At 53.3% G+C, this 25,580-nt stretch overlaps 1 protein-coding gene across 1 annotated transcript; it reads left to right on the top strand.

The window, feature by feature from the left end:
• The first annotated feature begins 1,870 nt into the window (after positions 1-1,870).
• BLK (BLK proto-oncogene, Src family tyrosine kinase) lies at positions 1,871-25,272 on the top strand. The gene is made up of 12 exons (XM_075555694.1): positions 1,871-1,975; positions 5,264-5,315; positions 6,836-6,929; positions 8,280-8,378; positions 9,363-9,466; positions 14,119-14,265; positions 14,677-14,829; positions 17,512-17,691; positions 19,022-19,098; positions 22,382-22,532; positions 23,829-23,960; positions 25,067-25,272. The coding sequence occupies exons 1-12, from the start codon at positions 1,871-1,873 to the stop codon at positions 25,270-25,272; spliced, it is 1,500 nt and encodes a 499-aa protein (XP_075411809.1).
• Positions 25,273-25,580: the final 308 nt, after the last annotated feature.

Genomic DNA, 25,580 nt, shown 5'->3' with positions numbered 1-25,580 from the left:
TATCTGTCCTGGATTCCCTGTGTTTCCAGTTCCTATCTGTACCAGTGTACATCCTCTGGTCTAGCCAGATTTGTAAGGTGGAACTGGAATAATGATAGTTGGGGTGGGGGGGAGGAGTTGGGAGAGGAAGCATTAAAGAACTAGAGGAAAGTTGTATGTTTCGTCTTTGCTACACTGCACCCTGACTGGCTCGTCTCTTCCCCGCGACCCTTCTGTAAGGGATGGCCAGTTGCCTACAGATGGGCTTTGGGTCTCCACTCCACATTCCCCTCATTCACAATGATACGATTCTTTATTTTGGGTCTTTGATGCCTGGTATCTGATCCTATCAACACCTTGTGATCACACAGGCTGTTGTGCTTCTTCCGTGTGGCCTTTGTTGCTTCCCAGCCAGATGGCTGCTTGTTTATTTTCAAGCCTTGAAGATTTCAGATACTATCTCTTTTGATAGCCGGGAACCATCAGCTTTCTTCACCACATTTGCTTATGCACCCACTTTGTCTTCAGCAATCATGTTGGGAAGGTGAGCACCGTGGAATACCAGGTTAATAGAACAAAGTGTTCTTGCATTGAGGGAGTACTTGAGTAGAGGCGTAATGTCTACCTGCTACCTTAATACTAAACCTATAAATATATGCACATAGATCTATTTCCCCATCATATATAAATATAGTTACATATGCACATGCCTGTATTTAGACCTCTATACATGTCCTTTGCCTCCTAGTTCTTTCCTCTATTTCCTTTTACTTTCCTCTTGTCCCACTATCATGTTCAGCCTTCATTTGGGTTTAAGATATTCTTCTCGGGTTAGTTTGCCCTTGATCAAGCCCAACCAGCCTCCTACACCCTCCTCGCCATTGATTTTGGATCCCTTGCTGTTCCCTTGTCCCTGGATTTGTTAGCATCCACTTCCTCCACCCCCTCATGCCCCAGCCTACCCACCCCACCCCCACCAACCATCAGTCCCTTATTTATCCCACCTAGCTTATCTAGATAGACCTGTGGAGATAATAATATACACACACAAAAACAAGACAGAACAAAACAAAGCAACAAAGAAAAGCCTGTAAATAGTTCAAGGTCTGTTTGTTGACCTTTAGGAGTGTTTTCGGGTCAAGTCTGGTGGGGTGCCAAGCCCTGGCCCCAAAGTCTACTTTGGGTGTCCCCTGGGGACTTGGTTGCTCTGTCGTCATTCTTTGTCTGAGGACCACCTGCTCGCCGAGGGTGCTACCGGAACTCTCGCCCTTCTCTTTGAGCGCCGCTTTCCTACAAACTTTTTCAAGCCCCCTCGTGCTGCTCTCCCCTCTAAAGAAGAGTTTATGATGTTACTGAGAAGCCACAAGGCCTCTGATGCCTGTGTTGGTCTAGCCTGAATTTACAGCCTCTGACTTGAACATTCTGGAAAGAACTTGAGATGCCTTGCCTTTTAGGAAGAAGCGCACATGGGCCCAAAGAGGAAGTGTGACTCTGGGGACACTGCCACCAGAAAAATTATGACTAAAATCCAAATCACCAGATACACTCTCGGTTCTTTCAGGAACACCGCATGACCCTCCTGCTCAGGCTTCTGTCCCCAGAGGGCCCGGGCTCTGCCAGCCATTTTGAGCAGTTGCCTTGGGTCAAATGTTCTCGGTGTCCCAAACCCTGGCCTGTCTCCTCACCGGGGTACTTCACTCCACTCTGGGAGGAAGAGATGCAAAGCTGGATCAGCCAGCCACTTTTATATCCATGCTTTGACTTTGACGCCCTCGGACGCCCACCCCTCCTAATTGCCGCCCCTGAAGAGGGATGGGGGAATGCTTCACTACAGCAATGTGGAAGGGCTATTTGTCTCGTTTCATTGACCTGCTATGAACTTTTGCACAGGATGGGAGTGGTGAGCAGCAAAAGGCAGGTCAAGGAGAAGCCTGGGAGCCGATGGAGCCCCGTGAAGCTCCTCCCGAGCAAGGACCCTCCACCGCTGCCCCCCGTGGTAAGTGATCTGTCCGCTCCCTGCCCAAGAGGAGAAGGAAGGAGAGCCCGAACACGTTGTTCCTGGGGGGCTGCTGCAGGTCCCCACCCTCCCCTAGGGCTCTCTCTAGATAGTTCTGATAAATCAGCCCCTCCTGGTCCCATCCCGCCCCTCTCCTGAGACAGAAGGTTCAGCAGCATGAGCTCTGGAGCCAGAGGGGCTGACTTCTCACCTCTTAGCTGTGTGGTTTGAAGTACGTCACTTAACTTCCTTTGCCTCTGTTTCGGCATAAAGTGGGCATGATAAAAATGCCTCCCTGATAGGAATGTTTCCTGCATGCGATGAGACGGTATGTTGCTTTCGGCACAGAACCAGGCACACGGTTAAAACCGAAACTTACTGCCCTTCATGGTGTTGTTATATCCCGTCAAGTCAGCCGCGAATCATAGCAACCCTGAGTGCAAGAGAAGGAAACCCCACGCAGTGCTGCGCCATCCTTACAGCTGCTGGTACAGTTGAGCCCATTTGTGCAGCCATTGTGTCACCCCATCTTGTCGGGGGTCTTCCTTGATTATACTGCCCCTCGACTTTACTGAGCATGGTGTCCTTGTCCAGAGAAGGGTCTCTCTTTATTCCACGGCCAAAGTACATGAAACAAAGGTTCTCAGGAGCATGCCGGCTGTACTTCTCCCAAGATAGATTTGTTTGTTCTTTTGGCAGCCTATGGTACTTTCCATTTAGACTTCAAAAGCATTCGTGCTTCCTTGGTCTTCCTAGTCCACAGCCAGCTCTGGCATGCATTTGAAGCAGCTGAAAGCCCCATGGCCTGGGTCAGGTGCACCTGAGTCCTCAAAGAAGCAGTCTTGCTTTTCAACTCTGTAAAAAGATCTTGAGCAACACCTTTAACCCAAGGCAAAGTGTCCTTTGATCTCTTGACTGCGGCTTCCATGAGCATTGGTTATGGATCCAAGCAAAATGAAATCCTTGACAACTTCAATCTTTACTCTGTTTATCATGTTGCCTATTGCTAAATATCAGTAATGCATTTGTAGCAACAACACAGAGTTTATGAGACTATAAATCTTAAAGGGAGTAGACAGCCTCATCTTTCTCATGCAAAGCAACTGATGGGTTTGAACTGACTACCTTGAAATTCCCCACAGCATGACCAGGACTCCTTAGTCACATGGCTAGCCCTCAATCATTCTTCCTCGTTTTCATTTCTTAAAAGAGACCTTGATGGGGGTGGGGGTGGGAGCAGAATCAAAATGGTCCATTGAGAAGGTGTTGTGGAGAAAGGTCTGGACATTCAGCAACATTTTTGGCCACCCCATCCCCCACCCAGAACCTCCAGGATACCACTGTCCCCTGAGTGGCTTCCTCTCTGGAGGGGGAAGCATCTGGATTAGAAGGTGTTTCTCTTCGCCCTCGTGCCCAGAGCCCTCCCTCGGGCTTTCTGGAGCCCACAGTGATTTTCAAGGCAGGAAACTTTTCAGAGAAAGAAAAAAAGTGAAATTTCAAATTAAAAAAATAAAGTTTTATCATTAGAGGATCCATTTTTTCTCCTATGTACAAATCAGTGAGCGCCTGTGCTGACTGCTAAGGTTCTTTCCAAAGATGTGCTTTCAGATGATGGGTCGTGTCCTCCACAGGCCCTACTACCACCGACCCACTTGCCTTTGGCTTTGGAGGAGTTGTGTCACGCCTGGCTCCCCACTCCTGCTCACTCCACCTCCGAGTGGACACCCCAAGCCATCACTTTATCCCCACAGCGGGTGGTGCTGGTGCTGGTTCGCTTATGTCACGCGTGAGCCCAGGCCCCTCGTCCACCTCCTTCCGAAGTTAGCGCCGGGTTTGGCACGCAACACTGCATGTTCTTTGAGGCCATGAGGCCACTCCAAGTGACGGCAGCCCCGTGGCTGCAAAGCAGGGCTCTCGAGGCTGGGTGGCCTTCCAGAAGCAGCTCGTCAGGCCTGACTTCAGAGCCACCTCCACGTGGGTTTGAACTGCCAGCCTTTTGGCCCACCCAGGGATTCCTGTGTAACAACTTAATGTAGGCTGTTGACGGAATGGTCAACGGAGCAAACTCAGACTCGCACAGATTAATTCCCCCAAAGTCACAAACGGAAGTAAGATAGCCTGGATTTTTTTTCAACATAGAAAACGGACCACACCTATAAGAATTAAGGAAAACTTAAGTTAAAAATTAAGGAAAAATTACTCATTATCCCCCTCCTTAGAGATCACCACGTGATCAGTACTTCAGATTTCCTGCCTCCCGGCCCCTTCTCCGGGCATCATTCAGATGATGTGTTTGTGTGTTGAATGGAATCAGACCGAAGATACCATGTTGCAAAACGCAACTTTAAAATTCTGTTCCATGCAACCTGGGTGGAAGAACACAAACATCTGTCATCAAGCTGAACTTGTGGGAAGGAGAGGGGTTCGTTCTTCAAAAGGTGCCTTTCTCTGCCCGCCACCCACTTCACCCCCAGGCCCCACCCGCAGCACAAATGTGTTTATCATTCCTTAGCTTGGCTTTCTAAATGTTTATTGTGTGCGTGCATATTCCTAAACAGCATTTCGTATAATTTTGCAGGATGTCCACTTTATATGCTCAAGCGGCATGTGTTCTTCTGGGGCTCACTCTGGCTCACCGTTGCATTTCTGAGCTTCGCTCGGTGGTGCCTGTTTCATGGTGTGCCTCTGCCCCTTTGTCCTCTGTCCTGGCGCTGTTCATAAGGATCATTGCCGTGTTTTTGTCTTTTGTGTGTTATTAGAATGAAAGCGCTCTTATAGTCTTGTATAATAGCCCCTGTTGCATATATGCAGCTGTCTCTACAGGCTCTGTACCTAGGAAGAGGTTGGTTGGTTTTCGATGAAAAAAAAAATTGGTTTTTTCTTCAAAGATTTTTCCATGCCCACAGACCCCCTTTTGCAAAGTTCATTTTGGCGGTAGCTCCACGTTTTCACATGTGGGCTCGGGCTTTTCTCCCCAGCCATGGCTGTCTTTATGAAGCCGTGTCAGGGCACGCTAACAAGCTGCACGTGTTATCCCCCAATCACGCCTAGGATCCGGTTGGAGGTGGTGGGAGGTCCAGGAAGGGACCCTGGGACCCTGAGGAGTTGCGGAAGTCCATGTGGACTGTCCCTGTGCAGTCTCTAAACCTGCCTGCCCTTGTTGGACAGAGCAGATTCCTAGAGCTAACGGGGATTCTAGCCGGCATGCACCAGGTTCATCTTGTCCTTGCTCAGTATGTAGCGTGTTTGAACTCACAAAGTGTGTGTGTGTGCGTGTTTCTATTCCAGGTCGTCTTTAATCATCTTTCTTCCCCACCTCTGGATGAGGACCCGGATCAAGGTAGGAAATTGGCAAGCTCAGGCTCCCTGTGCCTTCTCCCCGGGCAGCCCTTTGGGGAGTCCCAACAAGGGGGCTTTGGGAGCAGTCTGCCCTGACTAACAAGGCATGGGTGGGAGAAGGCTGGGAGAGTAAACAGCTAGACACATGGCTCAGCTCTGTTTCTGAAGCCACTTGCCCCGTGGGGTCCTCCTGCAACCAGACACAATATCTTTTATTGTGACTGGGCTTTGACAGGATTTTTCTTAAAGACCTGTCTACTTTAAAAGAGAGGGAAAAGGGGGAAAGCTATAGGAAATATAAACATCATCATCAAACCCAAGCTTTAAAGGCTTCTAACTCCCTACCTCAAGGGGCTAGGTCTCCTTAGCGCCCAGCCTCAGATTTGCTCCATGTGGAAGATGCCATCTTGCTTCCACACCCTGTCCCAGCCCGCCTTCAAATGGTCACCTGCCAACCTTCTAACCACCTGCCCTAGCCTTGCATCTGCCCATCTCCCCATGCCTGTCAACTCAATGAATGACCTTGCTTTTTCTGAGGCCAAATGAGACCCAGACCACTCAGAGGCCACTCCCATCCCATTCTCGGAGCTTTGTCCAGCATTGTTCACCATTGTTCAGCATTGACTTTCTGAAAGGCAGAATTCCATCCATTGACTCCCCCAGCGTCCTAATAGCCTCACTTACACACAGCAACAGGAAGGCTCTGTCTCAGAGGGCCAGACAGGGTCAGGGGTGTTGTCAGCCACAGGCACTCAGAGGGGCGCTCTGGGTACCATCTGTAAGAGAAGGGTTGGGCTGATGCTGGCGGAGCACAAGATGATGCCCCTTCGGGATGGAGGTAGATGGGGGCCAATAAAACTCCAACTGCTCTGCCATAGGGTCAGTTCTGACTCACCATTCCCCGATGAGGCAAAACAGAACTGCCTCTTTGGGTTTCCAAGGTTACAGATACATCTTTACAGCAGCAGAAAGCCTCCTCTTTCTCCTGCCGAGTGACTGATGGGCTTGAGTTTCTGACCTTGTGGTTAGCAGCTCAACGCATAATCCACGAGGCCCCAGGGCACTCTCCTGGGACCTCCAGGCCCCACTTGCACCGGGAGGTTAGGACTAAAGCTGCCTGGTTACCAGGACACTGCCCCTTCGAAAATGGGGCAGAAGAAGAGAGGCTCACTGGCCCCAGAGGCAGGGTGAAGGGAAAGGACCAGACACTGTGTCCTTCCCTGGAGTCTGTAGCCATCGGAGGCTTAGCCACGCCGGAGGGGTGCAGCTAGTCCACAGATCTTCTGGCTCTCTGTCCGGCCCAGGGCTCAGGGGTTCTAAGTGGGACTCAGAGCACCGTCAGAGTGGGCTCTGAAGAGCAGATGTCAGCCGGCCTCTTGAGCACCTGTGGCTGCCACTCTGTTCCTGCTCATCCCCAACTCTCCCGGGAGCCCAAAGGGGTCTCGCGACATGAACTTAGCCCTCTCCTTGCCCTCGTGCCAGCCGGCCCCAGAGGTAGCCACCTTTCCCTTGTGCCTCTAGAGAACCATTTTGTGGTGGCTCTGTATGATTACGACGGGGTGAACGACCGGGACCTGCAGATGCGGAAGGGAGAGAAGCTGCAGATCCTGAAGGAGTAAGTTCCAGAACATTACCCTTGGTCAGTCCTCACGGCCGCCAGTCACAGCAGGACTCCCACCTGGCCATCCTTATACCACCGACTCCATCCCATCCCACCCCTCCCCGGCTGACTCCAGGACTTCCTTGTTCTGCTCCTCAGCCCGGTCAGCCAGCACTTTCTTAAACATGACCTAGCTGTCTTCCTTCCAAACTCTTCTGGTGAGGTGATTTGCACCCACTACCTCCCACTCTGCTGTTCACCTACCATTCCTTCTCCAAAACCCCCTTGGGTTGTCACTGCCTCCACGCAGACCTCCGGGCTACCTCAGCAGAGCCTTGTTGGTGTTGGGTGCCACTGGTCTGGTTCCACCTCTGAGCAGAATGAAACACTGTCCAATGCCGTGCCCATCCTCACAACCGTATTTATGTCCCAGCCTCCTGTGGCAGCCACTGTGTCCATCCCTCTGGTGGAGCGCCTTCCTCTTGTTCAGGGACCCTCTACTTCACCGAGCAGGATGCCCTTTCCGGGGACTGGTCCCTCCTCATAAATGTCCGAAGTATGGAGACGCAGTCTGGCCATCCCTGCTTTCTGAGGAGCATTGGTGGCTGCACTTTCATCCCAAGACAGATTTGTTTGGTCTTCAGGCAGTCCGTGATTAAAAAGCCTCCATTCTTCTCCCAGGCAGTGGGAGCTTCTCCCACATCGGTTCGCATGGCACAACTGGGTCCCCGCGTGTGTCGCTTTCACAGGGCAGAACTATCACAAAGGATCCTGCGGGTGTGATTAGCTTATTCCCAGTGTTCTTTCTCAGGAGCTCCACTGGCGTCTGATCGAGTTCAGACTTTGTTGGTCTTGTCCTTGGCACGTGGAGGCGCAATTTTACTTTGAAGCCCTGCAGTAGCCTGGAGCCAAACGCATGAAAAAACCTGCCCTTTGACCATACTGCCCGGGTCCTCCTGACTTTGTCCTTCCCAAGCCAGTCCCAATACACTCCCTGAATTCTAAATAGTATGTCCAAATCTCATCCCATTTATCAAGAGGAGGCTTGCACACTAGAAGACGGGGGGTGGGGGGGTGGGGGTGGTCTTGGGTTTGTCAGACTGTGGATAAGCTCTTCCCTCAGAAGATGGCATCATCCCCTCCTGACCCAGACTAGGGGTGCCTTCAGCCCAGGGATGCTCAGTAACGTGGAAGGAGCCCAGAGGGTCAGCTGCTGCACCGAGAGCAGCTTGCACAAGGCGACTTTGCCGCCGCCAGACCTTTTCATGACTGCACCCCAGAGATGAGCTCCCACGGTGAAGGGCCATGAGCGACACCAGGAAAGGCCCTTCATCTTGTTCCTGTGTCCTGTTTCCTCCCCTTTAGAAGTGGAGATTGGTGGTTGGCCAGATCACTCATCACTGGAAGAGAAGGCTATGTGCCCAGCAACTTCGTTGTCCGCGTCGAGACCCTGGAGGTGGAAAAGTAGGTGGATAAGCTTGAGGCTCCCTCGAAGCAGAGACCGCTGCCTCCACAGTGGCTCTTGCTCTGGGGTAGCTCCTAGGGGTGGGATCCAAAGTGGGCCCCAAAGTCAACCTCGTGAGCCCCGTGGGGAGGGAGCAGCGAAGAGGCAGAGGAGAAACTGCTGGGAAAGACATGGGTTAGAATCACTTGGCAACAGGACAGAGTCTCTTCCTGCGCTCCACCTCCCTCTTCCCCTCTGTCACTGGAGAGCCCTGCTGGTCCCCGTGTAACCGGCTACTGTTGAACTGAGTCTGACTCACGGTGACCCCACGTGTGCTCCACGGTTTCCAATGGCAGAGCCATCAGAAGTAGATCACCAGGACTTTATTTGGAGGTGCTTCTGGGTGGACATAAACCTACAACCTTCCAGTTGACGTGCAGGGACTCTTCCCAGGCACTTTGGAAAGTCGATCGTCGATGGTGGGCAGTGCGATCAGCAAACGCTGTTCCAGGCCCCCAGCAATGGCTACTGTGGGAGGGGTCCTTGTCCACTGGCTCCCAGCCCAGGTCCCAGCCCTTCCCCCAGGCGGCATGTGGGACAGCTGGCACTGCCACCCTGAGGAGTCTCCTGCCACCTGGGTGCCCTGCACGAGCACTGGTCCCTGCTCTGACGGTCTCTCTGGCAGTTCCATCCATTTCAGTGGCTCAACCCCCAGGAGGGAACCCTGAGTGCTTTGTGGGGAAGATGGCCGGGGGCCCTGTTCTGGAGCAAGGGTCTCCTTTTCTTTAAAGCAAGCAGTAGATCCACTGACACCGGCAGGGGAGGGAAGAGGGTAGTGGGACCAGGCATGCACCTATCTTACTTAGATGTGGGGCGTCATCGCTCAGAAACAAGAGCGTTGTCTTGCTCGGGGCAGAGGTGCCGCTCAGGAGCGAGGTCTGGCCAAGAACGCTTCAGGGAGCACGGCTGCTAATGGAGGCCTGTCTGCCTTTCCCCTTTGCTAGGTGGTTCTTCAGATCAATCATCAGGAAAGATGCTGAGAGGCAGCTTCTGGCGCCAATCAATAAGGCCGGCTCCTTCCTTATAAGAGAGAGTGAAACAGATACGGGTAAGTGTGCGTGGCCTGTCTCCTTCCGCTGTGTCCCCAGGAAGCCTGGTTTTGGGGTTGGGAGGGAAGGCCAGTCCAGGGAAGCTGGCCGATTCTGGCCCTGTCTCCTTGACAACGGAGGCCTGACCAGACAGCCCGGTGACGCCCTCTAGTGGACTTGGTTTTTCCAGGAACATGGTTCTCCCAGTCATCCAGCCAAGGCATTTCACTGGGCAGGGGACGTGGTGACCTCACCGCTTCCACGTGGGGCCAGACTAAATGCCCACACCCACACCCCTCCGTATGGCAGTGGCAGGCGTGGTCACTGATACCCAGTGACCCTCAGTCACCAGCCTCATTTTCAAGTCAGAAGATTTCAGGACTGAAAGAATCCTTACAAGTTATCACAGCCAGAGCCTGCGGCCTCAGAGGCTTGAGGGAGCCTTAGAGTAGACATCAGTTTGGGGCAGGCCCTGCCTTTGGGTTTGTTTTGTTTGTTTTTTTTTAAGTGGAAGGTGGCCCTTGTGGAGACCAGACATTCTCTGGGAGAACGAGGGGGCAGCGTGCCTCTGGCAGTCCTATGGGGCAGTTCTGTGTCCTATCAGGCCCTTCCCACACAGAATCAGCACCACAGCCATGGGCTGAGCTGAGCAGTTGTGGAGAGTGGGCGATTTATACACCCAGGCTCAGAGCGCACATCAATTCAAATCCACTGACTTAGCAAACCTACATGTTTGTATTTCCAACCCACATGTTTTTATTTTCTCTCTCTCGATTCCTTTCTTTCTAAATGTCCTTTTGGCTGCGAGTTATAGAAATGATAGAAAGTAGAAGTGAGTGCCTCGCTTCAAGGGGAAGTATAAAGGAGTGAGAAGCGAGCCCCGTGCCGCCGCAGCCGGTCAGAGCGCTGGATCGCGCCCGCCCTCCTCGCCCTTTTCCGACTCCACTGGTCCCTCTTGTTTTCTTGCTGCTCTTTGGGCCTTAGGCAGCTGGAGTCGAACTCCCCTTGTTCTGTGTGTGTATCTCGGCCGCGCGCACTGAGTATGTTGCCAGCCCGTCTACATCCCTTGCTATGTAGAATCCACACAGGAAGGTCCCACCAGTTGCTGCGTCCATGCTGCTGGTGACGGGCTTTGGAAGACGCCCCTGGCAGAGCAAGTCAAGGAGGCCGTGCCACACCGTATGACATACGCCTCCCGGTGCACATTTGCCCCTCGGCATAGACCTCGGAGGTGCTAGGTCGGCATCCCCAAGTGAAAGATGAGGAATCGGAGACCCACAAAGAGGAATGGGTCACCCAAAGCCCACCGTGAGCTAGCATCCGAGTCCCACGTGTCAGTGGGACACTCATCCAGCAGGCCCAGAATCCTCACCAGCTCTAAATAGAGCAAGCCTGCCCATCCTGGGACAGCTTAGGAGAAGCTCTTGAGCAGGATGGGGAAGCTTATCATCCTTAGGGAGCCCCACAGTGGGTCCTGCTACATCCTCATCCGTGGCCCATGTTGAACTTGAAAGGAGTAAGGAATGGGTGGCCATGACATTGGAGGAGTCGGGGAGCTAGATCGTGAGTTGGGGGCAATTTGGACGAGTTGGGGTTTAGTGTACAAGGAACCACCCACCAGTGGGCCCCTGGGCTTCATTTGTGGCTGAACACCTTCAATGAATGGGAAATACCAGGCTAACAAGTGGGATGGAGAGAAATACTTACAACATCCTGAGACACTTTTGGAAATTGCTCAGGCCCATGGACCTCAAAAGACCAGGGCCAGGTTGGAGAGGAAGCTAAGGTGCTTTATGTTTGCAGACTCCTCTAAAAGGCACCGATGGATGCATTAAAACATAAACACTGATACAACCAAATCAAACCCACTGCCTTTGAGTCAATTCCAACTCATAGCCCAGAGTAGAGCTGCTCCTTAGAATGTTCTAAGCTGTAGTCTTTACAGGAGCAGATGGGCTCTTCTTTCTCCCTCCGAGTTGGCTGGTGGATTTGAACTCCTGGCCTTGTGGTTAGAAGCCCAATCCTTAGCTCGCCACACCACCAGGACTTAATAATAGAAAGATAGTATTTGTTTAAGTAGCACAGTGATAAGAAGTACTCAGCTGCCGGCTGCCAACCCAATTGTCAGCAGTTCAAACCCTCCTGCCCCCCAGTGGGAGTTTGCTTCCATATAAAGGTACAGCTTTGGACACTGGTAGGGCTGTTTGCTCCATTGTCCTGTAGGACAGCTGTGACTCACTGACCATGGGTTTGGTCTAATGGATTGACAGATCATTCTGGAGGCCCTGCCAATAATTGTTCCACGTAAGATGCTGGTTTGGACGTGCTCTGGCAAACTTCAAGAGTTACAGTGGGCCTGCAAGGGTACAGTTTGACATTGAAGAAATTCTATCCTTCAGCCGTACCTGTTCTAGATGCTGGGCTGGTACCACCACTCCGTCACGATGGCAGAGCATCTCTGTCCAAGAAGCAACATCAGAATCACTGCCGACAGCACGTCAAACATATAAAGAAGTAGAGAGAGCAGTACCACCGGGCCCTTTGTGCCTCCACTGAACTGCAGCCCTGAGCACCTTAGTCGATTAGATTCGTCTGTCATCCCCACCGCCCTCATCCTCTCCCGTGATGTGAAAGTAATGCCAGTGGGCCCAGCCTTCCTCCCTGGGGACGGTGTTGTAATCTCGGCCGAATGCTAAGGCGCTCTCTGCTGGGAAAGAGCCCTCCAAGCGCCATACGGACAAGGAAGGGGCCCTCTAACAACTGCCATTGAGTCAGTTCTGACTCAGTGATCCTATAGGAGAGCAGCACTGTTCTTGTGGGTTTCTGACACTGTGAATCTTTCCGAGAGTAGAGAGCTTCATCGTTCTCTCTCAGAGTGACTGGTAGTTTTGAACAGCTGACCTTGCAATTTAGCATCCCGACATATAACCCACTATGCCGCCGAGGCTCCTGAGGTAGGCCAAACTGCAAGGCTGTCCAAGTCTCATACTCTACACACACACACACACACACACACACACACACACACACACCTCCAAAACAAGACCTCTCGGTGGGCAGGGCAGAGGCACAGGGAGTGGCTATGAGAGGGGCCAGGAAGTGCCCCCTCGAGGGAACAAGTAGTACTGCAAAGGCGGGGAAGCACTTTCTAGTCCTGTGTGGCCTCGCTGGCAGTCCGTTCGCCTTGGCTTATGTACATCTGAAGAAAGCTAACAAGCCTTGAAAAGACGAGAAGGAAAAACGCAACAGGGTCGTGGGAGCAAAGGCTTTCGCACAACAGCAGGGCAGCCAGGCTCGTTCGTTCCTTGGAGCCAGGAGGGCACAGTTGCCTGGAGCTGGGGTGGAGATATCGGGGTGAGAGGAGTGTGCCGTATCCCACGCGGCTCAGCAAACAGCTTCTCACGTGGACCAGGAGACACAGGAGAGGACGTGGGCTTGAAAAAGAGACGCTCGTTTTGACCGGAGGAAAGATGCCTTCAAACCTATCAGACAAAATGGACCAGACCCAGCCCAGGAAAGAGGTGTCCTTGGCTGGCCCCTGGTGGGCAAGTGTGGAAGTACTGGTCATGGGAATCTAGTCCTCCCCTCTCTCCCAAACTGCTGCTACCTAGCAGAGTGATCTTGGGGAGCAACCGCATCCTTCTGAGCCTCAGCTACCTCACCTCTCCCGTTAGAGATCGGCGTGGAGCGGCGGTACCCAGCGAGCTGCACAGAGGCGTTCAGTAAAAGCATCAGTTGACAGAGAGCAGTTTCCCAACATGACATGTCTGCCTCCTAGCTCTGAACCCCGGGCGTTTGCTCGCACGGGTCTTCGGGCCAACATTTGCCCAGATGACAAAGTCAATGGGCCAGCAGCAAATGCCTCCGAACAGACGTGATGGAAAGCAGTGCAAGACTCTTTCTTCCAGGGACACAGGTGCTTGAGGTGATGATGTGCTTTGTGTGAGAGAGTAGTGTGCCTCTGGGGAAAACAGATAAACAAGTAAAGCTCCTAGGCCCTACAATGGCCTACCTCTCGCCGTGGTTCATGGCAAAGGGGCTCAGAGGGGCCGGGTGCCCAGTGGGGGCAGGAGGGGTGGTTGCTCGGAGACTGTCCTGCCTGCAACACAGTTCTCTGACTCCCTGGCTGAGCTGCGGAGGCTTGGGGGAGAATGTCAGAGCAGAGTTAGGTGGCTCGTGTGGGGAAGACTACCTGGAGGGCTGAGATCTGAGGGGGGACCTTTCGGCATTTGGCCAATAGAGCAGGATTCGAGGAACTTCTTTTGTCAGTGAAGTCTCCGACTCAGTCCTATGTGAAGAACAGTGCAAACCAGGACTCGCTGCCTTCGAGTGGATCCGCCCGCCTCGTGGCCTACAGCGCAACACCTCACTCGCTGCCTGTGGGTTTCAGAGGAGAGCCTCATCTCTCCTTCCCCAGCGCCTTGCTTCTAGTGTGCATCTGATTTCCTTTTCTTGTCTTTTTCCCCCCAATAGTTTTATTGCCAAGTAATTTACATATCATATAATTCAACAGTCATTCAATCCTATAGAGGAGAATTACCCAATCGTCCCTCATCGACTTTAGGGCATTTACACACACACACACACACACACACACACACACACACACACACACACACTGTAATCCCCTTGAAGATGAGTTAGTAATGGGTCTGATTTCTTAACCTGCTAGGTTCTTTCGCCCTGTCTGTGAAGGATGTAACCCCTCAGGGGGAGGTGATCAAGCACTATAAAATCCGCACGCTGGATCAAGGAGGCTATTACATCTCCCCCAGGATCACCTTTCCCTCGCTCCAAGACCTGGTGCAGCACTATTCTAGTAAGAGCGGGACCATAAGGGTGTGCGGGTGGGGGCGTGGGTCAGGGGGGCCTTGTGTGTCTCTTTCCCTAAGACCACAAGATTGTGTGAATCGTGTGCGTCACCTGAGGAGAGGGGAGTCATCCCAGGACTGGACCTGAGAGGCCCAACTCTCCTCATAGTGATTCAGCAACCATGGCCCTGACCCCCTCTACCAGCTCAGCCTGCAGCCATGGAAGTCATGACATTTTAAATCTATGTGTCATGGATGCTGTATGCAGTAGTGTGTGTGTATATGTGTGTGTGTGTGTGTGTGTCTGTGTGTGTGTGTGTGTGTGTGTCCGTGGTTGGGGGAGCTGACAGTGGGTGAGATGTGACCGGTAGCTGCCCTGGTAACTAACCCCAGCCCCATCTCTCTCTTCCCCAATGCAGAGAAGGGGGATGGCTTGTGCCAGAGACTTACCCTGCCATGTGTCAGCCTGGCTCCTCAGGACCCCTGGGCCCATGACGAGTGGGAAATTCCCCGGCAGTCTCTCAAACTGGTCCGGAAACTTGGGTCTGGGCAGTTTGGTGAAGTCTGGATGGGTGAGTAAGTGGCAAACCCTAGCCGCTCTCCCTGCACCGCCTCCTGCATGCAGGCAGGGACACTGGGGGTGAAAGGCCTGCGTGTGCAGAGTGCTCACCTCAGAAAGACCCGTGAGTGTGGCGGGGTCGGGGTGTAGACGGATAGAGGCTCATTACATTTGCGGGGCCTTCCAAGCAGAGGACACTGAAATGGCTTGTCCCAGGTTGCTGCTGTCACGGATCAAGAGCGCGGTAGTGGAGCAGGACAGGAATCCAGCTCCCCTGTCCCCTGGTCAGTCCCCTCCTCTGTGCTGTTCTGCCTAGTGCTGGCTTTACCAGTAACGTCTGTGTGTGAACTTGGACGGGTTGCAGGGCGCTTCACACAGAAGAACATGGACCTGGAGTTTCAGGAGTCTGGTCAAGGCTTTATGACATTGGCCTAGTCGCTTACTTGCCAGGTCCCTATGGCTGTGTTTTAAATTGCATGTGGCCACTGCTCCCCTGCTGCCCATTGACCCAATCAGAACATAAGTCACACGGCTTTAGCCCCGGGGATACTGATGTGCCTCCCTCCAGACTACCCCCCCGCCACCCCCGTGTGAGGTGCCTCCAGTGGAGACATTAAAGTGCAGTCCCCTGAGATGGGGCAGTCCAGGGGCGCTCACTTTCCCAGCCTGCCTGAGCCTGGGAGGGTGTGAATAGGGGCGCTTGGTGAGGGAAGTGTGGAGACAGCAGGGAGCTGAAGAGCAGAAAGGAATATCTTGCAGAGGCAGAGAAAGGAGTTTAATGAGACACTTCCCTTGTGATGCTCCTCCCCCCCCCCCGCCACACACACACACACACACACACATGCCACCTCTGTCTCCTTCATCACATCACCATGATGCAACGCTTGGTCAGTGATTGACATGACTAGAAGAGACTCACTGTATAGAGATAGAGGGCAGGCTACTCGAAGGGCTGGATTAGAGAGCCCAGGCCTGGGTTACCACCCTCCCTGGCTGGGTCAGTGCCTGTACTTCCTACGGCCCAGAGAACCTAAGACAGCTCCAGCAGATTACACAGCATGGACCTGGTCCCTTCCTTGCCTTCAGAACTTGCACATTCAACCCAGGACTCACTCCATCCATTGGTGGGGGGGAGTGGGGGTGGGGGGAGCACCTCTGGCTTCAGTCTCCCCACCTCCAGAACAGGGACAGCCCCTGGAAGGTTGTGACCAGGGTCCCCTCCAAGCAGCCTGTCAGTTTGCATGGTTGTTGTAGGTGTAATTGAATTGGCTCCGACTCATAGCAAGGCTGTTTATGCCAGAATGGAACCACAGAGTGAAACGCTGTGTAGTCCTGCTCCCTCCTCACCGGTGGTGCATTGGTGACCATTGTTGCAGCCCCTGCGTCACTCCATCTCCTTGAGAGACGTCCTCCCTCCCATTGGCCCAGTGCTCTACCAAGCACCGGGTCCTTTGCCAGGGCCTGGTCACTCCTGACAATGGGGCATGCTGGCTAGTACATCCTCTGAGATGGATTTGTTCTTCTGACAGTCCGTGGTACTGTCAATCTTCTTCACTGCCGCCCTCATCCATATGTGTCCACTGTTCTTCGGTCTTCCGTATCCATTGTCCACCTTCACATGCATATGGGGCAATTGAAAATAACGTGTCTAGGGTCACGTGCACCTTAGTCCTCCAAGACCTCTTTAAGGAGGTCTTGTGCAGCAGATTGGCCTGATGCAATATGCCATTTGACTTCTTGGCTGCTGCTTTCATGAGCATCGACTGTGACAACGTCGGTCTGTTTCCTGGTTATCATAATGTTACCTATTGGTCCCGCTGTAAGGATTTTGGTTTTCTTAACATTGGGTGGTGATCCACACCGAAGGCTGCACGTTTTCTTTTTCATCAGCAAGCGCTTCAAACCCTCCTGGTTTTCAGCAAGCAGGGTTCCCACCTGCAGATCACAGGTTCATAAGTTTCCCTCCAATCCTGTGGCCACGCTCTTCCTCATAGGGCCCAGCTTCGCAGCTACTTGCTCAGCATACAGACCGAATAAGGGTGGAGAAAGCATGCCTCCCTAACCCACACCTTTCCCAAAGTAAAACATACAGTGTCAGTTTGAACGACTGCCTCTGGGTCTATGATCTGGAATTCCCATCCTGCACAATGTCATCCACAGTCTGTTGTGATCCACACAATCGAAAGCCTTTGCATGGTCAATACAGCCCAAGTGAGCATCTTCCTGGGACCCTCTGCTTCCAGCTGAGATCCATCTGATGTCAGGAATGACATTCCTCCTGCCAGGTTTCTTCTGAATCTCTCTCAAACTTCTGGCAGCTGCCTGTTGATGCCCTGCTCTCCCCGTATGTGAATAGTCTCAGCACAACTTCACTCGTGTGTAATAGGAATGATATTGTTCTAGAAAGCCCACATTCAGGAGGATCACCTTTCTTTGGAGTGGCCACAAGTATGGAGGGGGTCTCCCACTTGGTTGGTCAGGCGCCAGCCTCCACATGTTCTTGGCATGGTCTAGCGAGCACTGCCCGTGCTGCCCCACGCTCGCGGGTCCAGTCGTTCCAGTTGGTAGGCAGTCAAGCCCTAGAGACTCGGTTTGGTGTTGCCGTCAGTGGCAACATGGGCTTCCTCCTGCAATACCATTGGCTCATTCCGTCTTCTGACTGGCTCTTACATTCTCTTTCCTGCCTGGAATTCAGGTTATTACAAAAACAACGTGAAAGTGGCCATCAAGACATTGAAGGAGGGAAGTATGTCTCCAGAGGCCTTCCTGGGTGAGGCCAACATGATGAAAACCCTCCAGCACGAGAGGCTGGTTCGTCTCTACGCCGTGGTCACCAAGGACCCCATCTACATCGTCACCGAGTACATGGCCAGAGGTGGCGCACTCCCTGGGCCTTCATTCCTTCACTGGAGTTGGGAGGTGTTGGAGGGTGGGGGGCACGCGCGGTCCAGGCTTGAGGGAGATTGAAGTCTGAGGTTGATCCATCTGCTGGCCAGGGGCTTTCCAAGGGCACTGCTGAGCCACGAGGGTTGTGTGTCAGAATGAGGGGAGGAATACAGGGGTAACTTCGTAGAGGGTGCCCTTCTTAGTTCAGAAACAGTTCGCCCAACATTGTAGGCGCACATCTTCTGCGCGCAGCCCTGCTTCATGTACACTGGAGAGGACAGGGCACTTCAAAATGCAATAAGACTGGACACGTGGAGGCGGGGCTTTAGTCCCAGCCCTACTACTCACCATACCCGGTCCCTTGACAACTATGGGGACATTTTACAACACATATGAGAAGAGGACTTGGGCCAGATGGTCTGAGGCTCACAGTGTGGCTAGGGGTTCATGGGAGGAGTGAACCTGGAATTGGGCCTGGGTCTTTGATGGAAATTGGGGGATGGGAGAATAAACTCAACTCCTAACTAGGGAGGGGGTCTCAGCCTTTGATCTCCTGGTGGCATGGTGGCTTACGAGTTGCGCTGCTAATCACAAAGTCAGCAGTTCGAAACCACAGGCGCCCCATGGGACAAAGATGAGGCTTTCTACTCCTATAAAGAGTTACCTTCTTGGAAACCCACAAGGGCTGTTCTGCCCTGTCCAGAGGAGTCACTTTGACTTGGAAAACACTCATTGACCATGAGTCTGGTTGGGTTCACCTCTCTCGTGGCCCTGACTCCACACCGCCTCCTTATGGCCACAGCCATGTTAGCATATTTCATTTACATTTTCTCAAAAGGAAGCCTCCTTGGGCCCTCTCGATCACTTCTTCACAACACTGCAGGGAACCTTCCTTTAAGGGTCTTTGACACCATAGAGGGGCTGCATTTGTCACTTGTACCAAATCCCAAGTGGCGGGGCTTTTTTTTCTCCTTTTTTTCCATCCTGTGTATTTTTCTACTAAGTAAAGTAGCTCTATCAACGAAGGAGATGAGGGGACAAGGAAGACTCCAACCTGCGAAAGCCATGTCAGGAGACAGCCCTCGCTGAGAGTCAGAAGAGCCACTCCCCTGCCTCTGAGCCTCAGATGCTGAGACCTAACCCCCTCTGGGCAGCTGGACACAGATTAGCTGCCTCCTGGGATACTGTGAGGATTGAGATCGGGGTTCCCAAAGAGTCTAAGACCCTCTGCAGCTGTGGAGGGGTCCCCCTGGCCAAGAGGCCACACAGCATGAGTGGGTCAATATGCAGAAGTAGACTTGCAACATCTCTTTCCTTAGGATGCCTTCTGGATTTCTTGAAGACGGACGAAGGCAGCAAATTGTCCTTCCCAAGACTGATTGACATGTCTGCCCAGGTTTGTGAACTGCCAGGTGGTGGGCATTGGAAAGGAATGGCTTCATCCTGGCTCAGCCCGCAGGCCTGTTTCTTGGTGTCCTGTGGCTGGGCAAAGCAATCTGTTATTTAGAACTGTTTGGTTCCGTTTGACTTCAAAAGACAGAAAACCCAAAATAAGAATTTCTTAAGTATGTGAACATCTAGAGGTGGGCAGTCGCAGGCAGGTAGGGGACTCTGCCCCCACAAAGGCACTAGTGAGCTAGGTTTCTTCAAGGTTGCTACATTTCTTGATATGCCATCTGACTGCCCAAGATGACTACTCACACGTGACTATCACAGCCTCTTGGCAGCCGGCAGAAAGAAATGAGAGAAAGAAAGCCCACCTTGATCCTTTGAGAGGCATGTCCCTGCAGTTGTACTTGCTCTTTGTACTTGCTCTTACATCCCACTGACCATTGCATCATATTGCTATACCTAGCTGCATGGGTGCCTGGGAAATGTAGTCTTCACCTAGCTGCATGCGAGCCTGGGAAATGTAGTCTTCATTCTGGGAAGCCATAACAGAAAGAAGCATGAATAAGGCAATGGAGAAGGGCTATTGTGAGACATCCACAGAAAGGTAGCAAAGGGCCCCACTTAACATAAGAGGAAAGTGTGTTTTGTCATGACCTCGTCTTGTTCTAACGTGGTATCCACAAATGCCTTCTGCAAGTGCTCATCCTGGAAGCACTGGTCTGTCCCAAGAGCCCTAAGTCCTGCTACAGGCATGGGACTTGACCCTTGGCTGATGGACAGACATGACCAAGCACAAGTACTAGAGGCAGCGTCTCCTCTCTGGACCCTACAGAAACCTTCCAACACCACAACAGTGCAAGCACCAGACCCTCTCCCTTCAAGGTGTTCCTCGCATTCAGGTGCAGACCCCTCCAGAGTGTGGCTTTCAGGATGGAGAACAGGAGCCCAGCCTCCCTCCCCGGGCCTGGTAGCTGAGGGCTGTAACTGGCTAGAACACACACCTGGTGACCCTGAGCTTGTGTCTGCTAAAACTGGGAGTGTCAGCGGAACAGCTCTGGTCTGTGGTCAGCCGGAGAGACGCATCAGCACACACACACATCCGGCTCTGGAGAGGAAGCCTGCCCAGCCCCTCCTCCTGCTCCCACCCACCAGGCTTTATCTGCTATTAGCATCAGCGCAGGAACTGGTGTCACCGCCGCACCATTTTTTCCACTGGGGTGGGCAGGAGGCTGGGGACCGTTTCGGAAAGTTAAGCCTGGTGACCGGTGTCAGACCGCGTGGCGGTGACGAGCCTGCCTGCTTGGTTGGTTTGCTTCTCCTACTGCTGTTGTCGTCGGTCTCTTTTTTAATGCCCACCAACAAGCCCTGGGAAATTCTGGGTCACACAGCATGAAGACACGGACAGGCCTCTGCGTTCAGGGCCTAGATGTGCCCCAGCGTCTGGGGGTGAGGAAGCCAGAGAAACAGACCCTCCCCAGCGAGTGGCTTAGAAGCTGTTCTGCTTGCGCCTCACCACCTGCCCCTCTGTGGCCGGCGCCAGGGCATTGCCCCCGTGTGTCAGGGGTCAGCCGGGCTCCATACAGCTGTCAAGGGGAGGTGTTTGAGTAGTGAGGGGGCTTCAGAAAGTTTGTGGTAAAATCCCACTATCTTACAATTCCATTTTTTCCATGAGTTTTTGGATGTCCCCTCAGAGTTCAGCTCTCTGAGTGCACTTTCCTCCCAAACGCAGTCCTTCTGGGCTCCCCTGGCCCCACTCTGTAGCAGGGCACGCAAAGCCTTGCACGCCCCTTCTCCAAGGCCACTCTGGCTATCCACAGGGTTCTGCCAACCACCGATCCACGCGCTCTACTTTGCAGTTCCACCGGATCACCCCTGCTCCCTGATGCCCTGGCACTGGCTTTCCCTGAGCCTCTGCCTCAAACTGCCCTCTGTCCAGACACCTAGCTGTGTTCTCCATCAGGTAGAATCCTACGCACCCCTCAGCATGTGTTCTCACCGGCCTTGTGTACACAACTCTCTTGTTGAAAGCACATCTGGACCCTGCTCGTTTTTTCCTTTTGGATTTCCAGCAGTGGGCAATACAGGTCTGATAGCAGAGTGGGCACTACTCGCGACTGGCTAGTCCCAAAAGACTTAGAACTTTATATTCCCCGTAGCACTGGCCGAAGGACTGTCCATTGGCTGTGTGAGCTGGAGCAGAGATAAATGAAATAACAAGGCCATGACTGGTTGATGAATACGGTAAAATGGGAGCATAAATAGAAGCAGGATCAACTCTGGGCAGGCTTCTCCCAGGTCTGTGGCAGTAAATTGACGACGCACTGTTCTCTCACCGATCAACTGGGAAGGCCGTAGGTACTATCTTAATGAAGTCCCCGCCAAAGTGACACTTCTCGACCCAGCGCTGGTGGTCCAAGGGACAGCTGGGAGCCTGCTCTTCTTTGACTTTGTTTGGACTCTGCCAGACCCACTGAGGTCTTGTCCCGGGGCAGGTACTGGGGCAGGTGCCATCTCATCCAGCTCTCCCTCCACTCTGTAGACTATGTGGACCATGTCCCTCTTCAGTTCGGCATCAGGACAGTGGCCCCTCCAGGAGGTCAAGCGATGTGCTTGAGGTCAAAGCTTCAAATCCTGCCCCGAGAAGAAGGCAGTCAGCTCTCCACAGTGCTCCTACATTCCCTCTTGTCTTTCTCTTCGCCCCGCATCTGCTCCTTCCTTCTTCCTCCCAACGCACCTTCCTTTCCCCTTTCTCAGGCCTCACAGTGCTAGCCACTCCCCCACGTACCAGGAAAAGCAGCAGCGCCGGAGGAAGGCCAGGAGAGGTGGGGGAGGGACCAAAGAGAGGTGCTGCGCCTCTCATGAGGAGAGTGGCTTCTTCCTGTTCTGCCTTCGAGCGCACTGCGGCACAGGCTGTGGAGGAACCACTGAAGGCCCGTTTCTACTCCACCAAAGAATGTGCTTCTTCTTCTTCAGCTGCAGCACATCCTCCCCCCTAAACACACACACACACACACACACCAACACACACACACCAACACACACACCAACACACACACCAACACATACACACACACACCAACACACACAAACACACACACTCCTAAGCCTTCCTCTCCCACCCTTGTAAGAGGGAGAAGGCTGGTTCGACAGACAGGCTGGTGGGTCTGGACCACAGCAGGGTGTGCCGTTTCTCTCCCCTGTAGAGACTGGGCACAGGATGGGGGGTGGGTTCGTGCCTTGCACGGAGGTTACCACACTGTTCTGCTCTCTGTGACGTGCTTCCTCAGATTGCAGAAGGAATGGCCTACATCGAGAGGAGAAATTCAATCCACCGTGACTTGCGGGCAGCCAACATCCTGGTGTCTGAGACCTTGTGCTGCAAAATCGCTGACTTCGGGCTGGCCCGCATCATTGACAGTGAATACACCGCCCAAGAGGGTGAGCAGAGGCCCCAACACAAGCCGCACCCTGCACCTCACCTCCACCGGCCCAACCCCACAAGCTCCTAGTGGCTTGTTCTTCACAGAGCCCCGTGGGCAGAGTGCTGTGCAGTTTCTATGATTTGGCCATGAGTCCACGTGGCAGGGGCCTTTCCCGATGCACACGCCGCTCTCTAGAACAGAGCACCTGGCGGGATGGAGAGCCCCGCAGCAAAGAAGCAGTCACCCTTTGTTTCACTGGGCGACTCCCAAAAGGATCTGAGCTCCAAAGACCGTTTTGCCGCTCAACCCTGACTGCTATCCCTGAGAGGGCCGAAGAGTCCAGCCCCACCTTGCAGGGGCCTTGTTTACTCACCAGTGGCTCATGACTTGGGCCAGTCATGAGCCCATTTTAACTTGCCTGTGCCTCGGTTCGGAGACTGGGTGGCACAGTGGTGGAGCACTTGACCGCTAACTTTCGATGGCTCAAACCCATGAGCCAGTAAAGTTTCCAGCCTTAGAAACCCACAAGGGCATGGGGTTGCTATGAGTCAAAATCCACCTGATGGAAGTGGGGTGGGTTTGTGTCTATACCTCAATTATTCATTTCCCGCCTAATGGAAATAATATAGAGGACCCACCTGGCTCCTCGAATCACTCTGAAGAGGAAATGAACATCCTGTTAGCCAGAGGGAGACCTGCTGAGGGTGCTAGGCTCTGGGACCTTGACTTTTACAGAGCCATGTCAATGTCCCATGTAGACCACGTCACTTAGCCCTGGATGCCTCCGCTTTGCCTGGCTTTCTTGAGCTAGCCAGCCACCCTGAAGTTCCTTGAAGCCATGCTGAATCTGCTCCTGAATCCACATCTGAATATGCAGCTAACATGAGTTTATCAATGGATACATTTATTTCACCACTTCCAATGTCTTGTGAGGAGATGTTTCCTCTCAATAAAGGGAAGCAGAAATGCCCATGAAAACCCTCCTGGGCCTATAGGACATTCCTGCCCAAGCTTTAGAACAACACGTCTTCCCCGAAGCTCTCCTTTGGGAGAGTAGTCGAGTTTGGGTAGCAAAACAGTCGTGGAAGCCAGATGCATTTGGGAGTCCCCAATGAAACAATGGCCACTGCTTCTTTGCTGCTGGGAGCTACCTCCCGGGGCTCATCTCTGCCAAGTCCTGCAACCCTGCAAGGCTGTGGCGGTGGGGACAGGATGGAAGGGCTTGCAGGGGCTGATAGGTGAGGGTGGGGGGAGGGCAGGGACCACTGAGCACACTCCCCATCTCACAAGGTTGCTCCTGGCTTTTCCATAGGTGCCAAGTTCCCCATCAAGTGGACGGCCCCCGAGGCTATCCATTACGGGGTGTTCACAATCAAAGCAGACGTGTGGTCGTTTGGAATCCTCTTGATGGAAATCATCACTTATGGCCGCGTGCCCTACCCAGGTGGGCAGCTGCATCCTGCATGGTCTCGCCACGCCCCCTGCTGCTGGGAGACAATGCTGCTGGCGCAGTCCCACCTGCTGGTGCCTGTGGCTGCTCACCCCAGAACTGAGCTGACTGTGTGTACAGAGACCCAACCATGCCATTTGAGGGGAGAGTCCCCCCCTTCTTCAACAGGGCCCTTTCCCTCAGCAGTGGTTAATTATACCCCAAATTAGAATTATGCTAAAGGTCAGGATTTGAATTCAAGTTTACTCCCATGCATTTGTTGCAGTTAAAGACAGGCTGTTCAACCTTGGCCATCCAAGGGGCACCCCAAAAGCCCCATTCTGAGCTGGCACATGGTCAAATCCAGACCACCCAGCCCCCCAGCCCCTACCAGAAAGGCTTAGCAGTCTTTAGTTCTCTCTCCATCACCCAAGTAAGGCGTGTTCTGGGGCACCTGCCCAGTGAATGACGGACTTTGGCTGGGCCCCGAAGAATTACTGATCGTGGACACACTCCCATGCGCCGTATACTTAGGAGTAAACCTAGTGTCTTTTCCCCAGTTGTTCCCCCAGGTTGACTAAAATTGTTTGACTGGGAAAAAAATGTGTTTGACTGGATAGATCCCCTGGATGAAACTGTGTAGACCAGCGGTTCTCAACCTGTGGGTCCCGACCCCTTTGGGGGTTGAATGACCCTTTCATAGGGGTTGCCAAATTCATAACAGTAGCAAACTTACAGTTATGAAAGAGCAACAAAAATAATTTGATGGTTGGGAGGTCCCCACAACAGCAGAAACTATATTAAAGGGTCAAAGCATTAGGAAGGTTGAGAACCACTGGTGTAGACAAATGATGGATGGATGGATGGATGGATGGATGGATGGATGGATGGATGGATGGATGGGATGGGAAGGTAGGTAGATGGTTGAACGGATGGACGGATAGATGTTTTAAAAGACAAAGCCAGCTGAGCAGAGAGGCCACTTGCAATGGTGACCCAGTGGTTTGTGCCTTTTTGACCGGGCCTGCCCCTCCCTCTTCCCTTGGTCTCAGCGCCACGCCACGACAAGGCCATTCTGACTCCTGCTAACGGGCAATCCCCTCTCTCTCCCTCCTGCCCAGGCATGAGCAACCCCGAGGTCATCCACAGCCTGGGCCGCGGCTACCGCATGCCGCGCCCGGACACGTGCCCGCCGGAGCTGTACAACAGCGTCATCGCCGAGTGCTGGCGCGGCCGGCCGGAGGAGCGGCCCACCTTCGAGTTCCTGCAGTCGGTGCTCGAGGACTTCGACATGGCCACGGAGCAGCAGTACGAGCTCCAGCCCTAGGCCGAGGCCCTCCCACGAGGCTGGCCGAGCAGACGCCGCAGGGCCCGCGCGAGCTCCCAGTGGACAGCAGGCGTTGTCACCCTTGGGCAGACCCGGAGACTTGAGCAGGCCTGGCCGCACGGAGCCCCGCGGGCCCGGAAAACCAGGGCGGGATCTGGATCCCCCTTGCCAGAGGGGGAAACCAGCATTTGCTCGGACACAGGCCGGCCAGGACCTGCATCTCAGCGCCAGCCTTCCCTGCCGGCTCCTGGGCCAGGCGCGTCCCTTGCCTCTCGGTGCCCGCGGCCTCTCTACAAACAGCAGACGGG

This window comes from Tenrec ecaudatus, chromosome 8 (genome assembly GCF_050624435.1).
Source record: "Tenrec ecaudatus isolate mTenEca1 chromosome 8, mTenEca1.hap1, whole genome shotgun sequence".
In the NCBI taxonomy this organism is placed as follows: Eukaryota; Metazoa; Chordata; class Mammalia; order Afrosoricida; family Tenrecidae; genus Tenrec; species Tenrec ecaudatus.
Note: the sequence above shows the minus strand (reverse complement) of the source record. Positions and strands in the feature narration are given on the sequence as shown.